The sequence below is a fragment of the Pocillopora damicornis genome, chromosome 6 (assembly GCF_964200805.1).
Source record: "Pocillopora damicornis chromosome 6, jaPocDami1.2, whole genome shotgun sequence".
In the NCBI taxonomy this organism is placed as follows: Eukaryota; Metazoa; Cnidaria; class Anthozoa; order Scleractinia; family Pocilloporidae; genus Pocillopora; species Pocillopora damicornis.
The window spans coordinates 10963676-10973240 of record NC_142675.1 but is presented as its reverse complement, the minus strand read 5'-3'; the positions used below and the strand labels follow the sequence as shown (position 1 = coordinate 10973240).

Sequence of the window (9565 nt, the reverse complement as noted above, 5' to 3'; positions counted from 1 at the left end):
AGTATGGAGCATTATTAGATGGGCTGATCCCTTAACTATGTTCAACATGAATCAGTATTTCTAGAATAACAAAATCTAATTATCAAATTACATATTATGATAAACTCCAAATGGCATTATTTTACAGCGTGCGTGCTTTTTCATGCGATATTTACCAAAAACTTGACTGTTTCATACATTTAGGCTTTGATCTCTTTGAAATGATGAATAATTCTGATTGCCACTGACTAATAATTGGCTCTCCGTTATTGAAATGCTAAGTAAAGTTATAGGAAGTTATAGTTTATTGGAGGATGGGAAGAAGGATACTGAAATTGTGCAAGATGAAGAGTGGAAAAACATCAGTTATCTAGTTTATATTACTACTGTTTAAAATGAGTTTAATCAAGTTCATCCTAAAGAATTAGTTCAAGTGCTAATTTGTTGAAAAATTGACACAACAGATCTGAAAAGGAAATCGAGTGTTGAGATGAGAGTATAAAAACATGAAAAACATTCTCTATTGCTCTTATAAATATTTCTTTCCAATACCATAACAAATAAAGGAAAATGTTTCTTATTTGCTTCTTGATTGATATGATTATAGGTCCTAAGGTAAGTCAAAACTCTCTTATTCTAGGTGACTATTTTTTTCTTCAGCTCAATTTTTTTGCATATAAGATGTGTCTTATCTTAACTAAAAATACAATACATGCCTGGACCAAATCGATGGGAAATTATCATTGGTGTGAGTAACGTAGAGGCTTGAGATGGTTTTAAACCACCTACTGTACATCACCTGGGCATGTGCTGGTTTCTCTGGGCTCATATTTTCTCTCAAAAAATCCCCTGTCCACATTTATTTGGATTTCAACCGCCCATCATCTTCATTTTTCAATTTTTTTCACTTCTACCTTGATTTCCTTGATAAGCGGAGATTACTATTACAAAATATGTATAGATGTACTAGATAGCGACAAAGTTAATGTTTGATAATACACGTTTTTACGACATGGGCTATCAAAATCAAGTAACTCACCCCTGCTTCGCCTTTACTTTCTGTAAAGATAGTCCAGTACCAACAGTCTGGTCCAGTCGGTTCCTCCAAAAGAGTTTCTGCAGAGGAATGTTATAACCTATTTAGTAATAAAGTTCGGATATAACACCCACTATCATTGGTTGGAAGAGCGTGTTTTATCAGAGTACAAAACACGGAGCTGAACAAAATCTGTCACGCTATCTGCTAATTTGTACAATGTCTGTTCATCAGCTCGAACTTCTCTATATAGCTTTTTTCGTTCACTGAAAGTACATTTCGGAACAAGCGAGCCGGCAAGTAGCAAAAGAAGAACCAAACAAAAGTTTGTAAACATGTCAAGCGCGGTAATTAACATTGCAATAACGTGAGCGGAGACGAAAATCACTAAAGAAAAAACTTAATGGACTGTCGGAGTTTTTAAAATTGTAAAGCTCAGTTAGATCGTAAGATTACGCACGGCAATAAAACTTCAACCTCAGCTGACACTCGTATAGTATGAATAATTTCGTGTTTAAAAACAAAACAGAATCAAACAGGAATGATGAAAAATACAACCAAACTTGAATAGCTGTTAAAGTTTATACAAATCATGACAGTGTCAGAACGACTGCCATAGTGCTGTGGTCCATCACGCTCATCAAGGCAATCTCAGGTGACATCGCAAGGAAGCAAGCCTCAGAAATTACGTCGGCCGCACTTTGATGCCTCTAGTGGCAGGCCTTCTCAGTCACAGCAGCCGAGTTTTAGAGCGCTGTCACCTCGAACAATCTTCATGTTCCTGTGAATCGGCTGTCGTTCAGTCAGAAAACAAACGCTTTGAACCGTTTGTTTTCTAATTGTCATGTGAAAAAGTTTGAGTGTTTTTATAAGCCACGATTCGGCCGGATCTCACTGAACATTTCACTTTCAGATTCTGCATTAACATTAAAAAGCTTCAGGCAAAAGTGTTAAATTCGACCTGCCGAAGTTTTCCAGTTTGTAAACCATCAGTCCGGGATGATTATCAGATTTGATAACCACGTGACGTCACAACATGGCGACCATAATGCTAATAATAATATATTTAGATATATTAAAATTCACATATTTGCGCTGCGGTGGAAAGATGAAATTAGAAGATCCTCGCAGCTAAGAACACTACTGAAACTAGTAGCTGTAAGTAGGACCTGAAAAAAATTTCAGGCCCGTACGGGATTTGAACCCATGACCTCTGCGATACCGGTGCAGCGCTCTACCAATTGAGCTAACAAGCCAACTGGGAGCTGGTCAATGAATTGGGTACAAATAAACATCCGAGTGAATGAAGATTTAGATATATGAAAATTCACATATTTGCACTGCGGTGGAAAGATGAAATTAGAAGATCCTCGCAGCTAAGAACACTACTGAAACTAGTAGTTGTAAGTAGGACCTGAAAAAAATTTCAGGCTCGTACGGGATTTGAACCCATGACCTCTGCGATACCGGTGGAGCGCTCTACCAATTGAGCTAACAAGCCAACTGGGAGCTAGTCAATGAACAACAACCACCGCAGTGCAAATATGTGAATTTTCATATATCTAAATCTTCATTCACTCGGATGTTTATTTGTACCCAATTCATTGACCAGCTCCCAGTTGGCTTGTTAGCTCAATTGGTAGAGCGCTGCACCGGTATCGCAGAGGTCATGGGTTCAAATCCCGTACGGGCCTGAAATTTTTTTCAGGTCCTACTTACAACTACTAGTTTCAGTAGTGTTCTTAGCTGCGAGGATCTTCTAATTTCAATAATATCTTTATTTATACAGCGCAAATTCAACATACGTTTTTAAAATGCGATTTACAGTCAAAATATCTAAAAACAAATCAATACGAAACTATGTGATAAGCTAAAAGTTATAAAAAGCTAGTAATAGTTTTAAAATGTAAAATGCTAATTTAAAGATGCGATCCTAAAAAGATGAGTCTTGAGCTTTTTGTTGGAAGTATTAAGACTGTGCTCCACTCATATCTATTGGCAAGGAGTTCCAAAGACGAGGGGCAGCAGCAGCAAACGCACGGTCACCAAGAGTTGGCAAGGTTATTGTAGCTAATGATGTTAGTAGGATTGTGTTATTAGATCGTAGTCCATATTTGGAGTTCTGTTGAGAGAGACCTCCTAATATATTCTGCTGCTGCTCCATAAATAGCCTTATAGGCTATAAGGATTATCTTAAAGTTAATTCTATGCTTAAAATTTAACCAGTGAAGTTCCGTTAACAAGGGGCTAATGTGACAATATCTAAATGCTCTATACACCAGTCTTGCGGCAACATTTTGAACGCGTTGCATTTTAGATATAAGACAATTAGGTAATCCATACAATAGAGAATTACAATAGTTTAAGGGCGGCTCGTCAAACCCATGTATTAAATTCTCCGTGATTCCTTGAGCTAAGAATTTTCTTATCCTGCTGATATTATGGAGGTAAAAGAAACCTGTTTTGCAAGTTTTTGTAACGTGCGTACTCATTGTAAAGTTGGCATCAAACCATGCACCCAAGTTTCTGATTGCGTCTGTACTGGGGGATATACAAGAGTCTCCTACAGCCAAGTTGTCAATATCCATCTTCTTTGACTGCGCTTGAGTGCCAATAAGAATGAACTCCGACTTATCGTCGTTGATCTTGAGCTTATCTTTGATCACCCACTCCCGTACATCTTGTATACAAGCCTCCAATGCAGCAACAGCCGAATGTTGAGTGGCACGATCCCCCTGTCGAAAAGCCAGATACAGCTTCGTGTCGTCGGCATAGCAATGCACTGTGGGTATGTGTTGAGTGACAATGTCGAACAATTGACTCGCGTAGATGGAAAACAATGATAGACCGATGCAGGAACCCTGCGGTAAACCAAAGTCGATGTCGAACTTGTCAGAAGTTGCACCGTCTATTACAACCTGTTGGAATCTGCCCGACAGGTACGAACTCCAATGCAGTTCTACAAAATACAAACTTATCCTCAAGACGCCGAAGCAATACCGTGTGATCGATCATATCGAATGCAGAGCCCAAGTCAAGGAAGGCCAATAACGATACATGTTATCTGTTCATATTAAGTAAGATGTCATTTTGAACACGAAGTGACGCCGTCTCGGTGCTGCCGATAAGCCGATTGTAGCGCAGGGAAAAGCCCGCATGCCATAACACGAGAAACTGCTTGTTGGGCAACTGCTTTCTCTGCAAGCTTTGACAAGAATTGGAGGTTACTTACAGGTCGATATTTCTTCTCATCAAGTTCCAGACCAGATTTTTTGAGCTTGGACTTGACCAGCGCCCCTTTCCACGCATCAGGGAAATGACCCTGTTCGAGGGAGAGATTTACACTGGACGATATAGCGGGTAACAGTTCATCCAAGCACTCCTTAACAACACTGGTAGGAAGAGGATTAATTACACATGAGCACAAGTATGGCTCTGTACAATGATAGTTTCTCGGCATAGACAAGTTTCTTCCCTTGTGAATATTTCCTAAATCTGCTGGCCCCCTAAAATCCTCAGACCTTTGCCCTGACAGCCTAACTTCATCCAAACTTTGGCAACTGGGGCGATTAGCAAATGAATGACACGTACAACCGAGCCTATTTCCACATACACACCCCTTAATCTTGTTACCTTATTCTGGACATGGCATTACAAACATGGTAGATATGCTGCAAATTTTCCAGTTCCATGACTAGTTATCTCGTCTACAAGTTGTGGGAAATGGTTGGGGTGAAATATATAACAAGTATTTGCTAGTAGATGGTCAAATGAGAACTTTTTACAGATCAATAAAATTTATTGTTGTGTTCCGTGTTAATATGTTGCACAACTCCACCTTCCATAAAAATCATTTATTTGCAAACATGAGAGAATACCATCTGGAACTTTTCAACCTCATTATTGTGGCTAATAACAACATCAACTTTAAAACTAAAGGAAAAAACTTGATCGATAATTTGAATTGATTTCTGTTATGTACAAATGAAATCCTATTTTTTTTCCAAGGTTTCTACAAATATCTTCGTGGACAAATTTTAAGTCTCTCTTCATCATCAAGTTTTAATTATGATATTCTATTTCTAGCTTGTCTTCCTTTAAGTCAAAATTTCGCAGCGCGAGAAACATGACAGAAAACTTTCGTTTTTCAGTAGCGAAGATCATGGACAGTTGGTTTGAAGACACTGACATTAAATGCAATTCCGGCAGATATTATCAAATTAATGACAGAAAAAATCTCAAAGAGAAGTCCTGTATTTCCAGCCAGAGGACAGTTAAAAGCGATTCTTCTTATTAATTTCCTACGCCTATCAAAGGAAGTTGAACGCTAAGGAAAAAACAATTGAGCAAGCGGTCATGCCTTGCAACTTCAAGAGAAGATATATGAGAAGCCCATACAATTCTGCGTATTGTTCTACGAAACCACAATTCTCATCGTCTGGGGATGTCTTTACTCGAAGTCGTTTAGTTACCCTCTCCTTTAATTTTGGCTCATTTTCCCCAACCGAAATTATTAGTCACGCTTAAAAGAATATAATTGCAACTGATACTGACATCAAATACTGCATGTGACTAAAAAGAGCTCCGCTTTTAGGCTTGACGAAATCTATATATTACGTGAATGGAACTGTATTTCAGTTTCATATTAATCACTTGGCGGAAATCCAGTTAAAGTTGTTTTGAAGCGAAATACATAACAGCCTAAAAATATCTGGTCTGTATCCAGACATATGAAACATAAGAAGTAGAGAAAGTTGATGCTGCCTCAAAAATAGGTCATTTACGTTGATCCTTCGAGCTTATTAAGCTCCAAATTCGCATGATATCTAAATTACCCTAATTTACGCTGGGAAAGGTTGAAGTATCAACTGAAACGCCCTTCTCAAAGATTGAGTATTTAGTCAAAGTCCATCGTCTAGAATACACAACAGTTATAACATCGATTCGTGAAGGGCGCTCTGACCTCGCCTTCCAGTGATAAACGGAGAGAAGAAATGTAACCGCCTTTAATAACATTCTACTTCTTTCATTTAACACGGGTAGCTTACATAACGCTCACAAGTGTGGCAAGGAGAAGTTCGACTCTGTTTCAGGCGTTTGGTCAGAGTCGCACGAAGTTCAGGATTTACCGAAGCCATATAACAATTAATTGTGGTAAAATGCAAAAACATGTTTCTTATGAATTTTGTTTTGGCTCGGCCGCTTGAGTGGCTTTCGCATCAGAGTCGTGTAGCGCGGCAGAACTTGTCGAACTGACTGCCTGCTGAACATAATTAAAAGGTTCATTCTAGGAATAAAACACCTTTCAGTCGTCCATGCAAACTCTTACCTGCTTCTCCTGAAACTTCGCGCAAAATAGCGATTAGCCATAGAACTAAAGTTGCACGGAATAACTTCATCATCAAGGTTTAAGCGATTAGTGGTCACATGAGACATATTCATAAAGAGTCAAAAGATGACATGTTGTGTCAATGCCCAATTCTAATTACCATACAGAAAAGGTCTGAAACAGTAACCACAGAACTGGGTGGAGCAGGCGATGTGCGCACTTTGGTTACGTTGCATCATAGACGTAAAAGGAAAGTAAGTCATTTGCATCCTGCGGCAGTCGTAAGCGTGTGAACATCTTTTGTGGCAGCGAGAATAGCGTGAATACATGGAATGTAACAGAGATTCACTGTTTGTTGCCGATCATCCGAAAGCTAAAATGTGTTGACGGGCCTGCACGACTCCAGACGTTCCTTCGTGACAAATTCATTCTAAGGAGGCACTTGACGAGTTTCAGAAAGAGTCTAAATTGTAGTTTTGCTGAGAATCTATTCCCATATGACAGCAGTTACACCCACAGCCGATGGTTGTATAAATATTAAAGTCAGAAATTTCGTTCCTAGACGAAAGATATTTAACTGGGAATCGACCCTTGACGTACAAACACACTACAAACACCGAAAGACCTTCCAATGCACGAATTTTTATACGTTTTATCCATCAGGCGTAATAAAGAATTCGTAAAAGGAGAAGTGCTGCATCTCTTAGGAACGAATTCGTTCCGCTTTACATTTAATAAAAAGCGTACAGAGTTTCAAAATATGCATAAAGAGTGGAGGATACCCAGATGACAGTTTGGGAAATATATCTCGGGAGTTATTTCTACCGGTGAGAAAGATTAGATTGGGAGCACAAAGAAGAAAATAAGTTTTTTTTTGCACAATCTCGTCCGGCTTTGCCTAACATAAAGAACTTACGAATAAGGAAATATCACCTTAAAACTGATCGTACTAATGAGAATTATTACAAAGATCGGATATGACGCGCGCTATCATTGATTGAAAGAGCGTGCTCTAACAGGGTTTATAATAAAGTTCGGATATAACGCGCACTGTCATTGGTTGAAAGAGCGTGCTCTATGAGAGTATAGAGCATAGAGCTGAGCTAAAGTTGTCACGCCATCTGCCAAACTGTACTATGTTCGAGCTTTTCCGGGACTTCTTTTTAGCTTTTTTCCGATAATTGAAAGTGAAATTTCGGAACTGAAGCGAGCTGACAAGTAGCAACATAAGAATCAAACAAAGGTTTGTAAACATACCAGGCGCCGTAATTTACGTTATTAAAACGTGAGCAGATACGAAAATCCTCAAGGGAAAAACAAAATAGACATTCGAGGTTTTAAAGATTGATTCACGCTCAGTTAGATTGCAAGCTTACGTACGGAAATAAAAATCAAACACAGCTAACACTCATATAGTATATACAGTTCAGTGTTCGAAAACAAAACAGAACAAAACAGAAATGATGAAAAATATAACCAAACTGGCATAACTGTTAAAATTCATTCTAATCATGACGGTGTTTGAGCGAATATGATCATGCTGAATTCCATCGCGGCTCGCTCATCATGGCGATCTCCGGTCATCACAGCAAGCCTCAGAAACTACATCGGCCGCCCTTCGAGTGAAAAAATAAGAGCTTGCTCTGATATCCTTTCCGATGCGTTGAGTGGAAAGTCACATCTGTCATTGCAGCCGAGTTTTGCGACGCTGTCATCCCGAGCGATCTTCATGTTCCGGTGAATTTGGCTGTCGTTCATTCAAAAAACACTCGCCCTGAACAGTTTGTTTTCTACCTTGTCATATGAAAAAACTCGCGTGTTTTTATGAGCCATAATTCGGCTGAAGTTCACTGAACATTTCACTTCAAGATTCTGTATTAGAGCCTTAAAAACTTTAAGCAAAAGTGTTAAATTCGACCTACCGAACTATTTTAGTTTGTAAACTATCCCAGAAGGTGAACTTTGATGGTTTTTTAACTTTGATGGTTTGACACTTTTGACTTTTTTAGTCTTGTACAGCCAATCAGATTATTTGAACCATTCTAACAGGGATTCTGATTGGCTTATTGTAGCGTGCTTTATGAGAGTATAGAGCATGCTCACGACACTGTTGTTCGCTTTGGAAATAAAGTTTGTTTTGAAAATTGAAAGTAATGCTCGGGGAATTTGATGGATTCTTTATTATAAAACAAATAGAGAAGCCTTGGCTGTGCTCTGTTCTGTTATAAAGCACTTAGGAAGCGGCTAAAGCACTCAAGAAATGGGGAGAAACACTCGACTACGTCTCGTGTTTCTCCCTACACTTCTTGAGTGCTCTAGCCGCTTCCTAAGTGCTTTATAACAGAACAGAGCACAGCCAAGGCTTCTCTATTTGTTAAATAAAACATAGAACTGAGATGAAGCTGTCACGCCATTTGCCAAACTGTGCTACGGAACACGCGAGCCGTCAAGTACTGAGCAGCAGAAGAACCAAACAAAGGTTTGTAAACATATCGAGCGCCACACTTACGTTATTATAACGTGAGCAGAGAGAAAAATCCTCGAAGAGAAAACGAAATGGATAGTCCGAGTTTTGAAGGTTTTCATGATCGCTTAGATTGGTTACCGTTTAAATTACAAATAAAATAATAAACATCAAATACAGCTAACACTCCGATAGTAAATATAGTTTCGTGTTCAAAAACGACACAGAACAAAACGGGAGTGATGAAAAATATAGCCAAACTGACATAATTGTTAAAATTCCTAGTTATCATGACGGTGTCAGAGAGACTCAGCGATCATACTGAGGTCCGTCGCGGCTAGCTGATTCTGGCGATCTCCGGTCATCAGAGTGAAGCAAGTCTCAGAAATTACAACGGCCGCCCTTCGAATAAACAACTAAGAGCTTGCTCTATTATCCTTTCCGATGCGTTGGGCAGAAGGCCACATCACAACAGCCGAGTTTTACGGCGCTTTTATCGCGAGCGCATTTATCGCGAGCAATCTCTATGTTCCAGTTTCTAATTGTCATGTGGAAAAAACTCGCGTCTTTCAATTCGGCCGGATTTCACTGAACATTTCACTTCGAGATTTTGTATTAAAAAACTGAAAGGACTAAAAAACACCGGGCATAAGTGTTGATTTCCACCAGCCGAATCATTTTTTTCTGTTGGAAGGTGTTACATATAGAATTTTGCCTATTCCATCTAAAAACCACGTTTTCCATTGGAATCTATTAG

General features: G+C 39.0%; 1 protein-coding gene across 2 annotated transcripts in view; it reads right to left on the bottom strand.

Moving 5' to 3' along the window:
* Positions 1-6465, bottom strand: part of LOC149043919 (ephrin type-B receptor 1-like) — a 92710-nt gene extending 86245 nt beyond the window's left edge. For both annotated transcript variants that reach the window (XM_089209073.1, XM_089209071.1), the window contains exon 1: positions 6345-6465. In XM_089209073.1, the coding sequence (XP_089065199.1) occupies positions 6345-6417 (73 nt within the window). In that variant the 5' untranslated portion in view covers positions 6418-6465. The remainder of the gene's footprint in view (positions 1-6344) is intronic.
* Positions 6466-9565: the final 3100 nt, after the last annotated feature.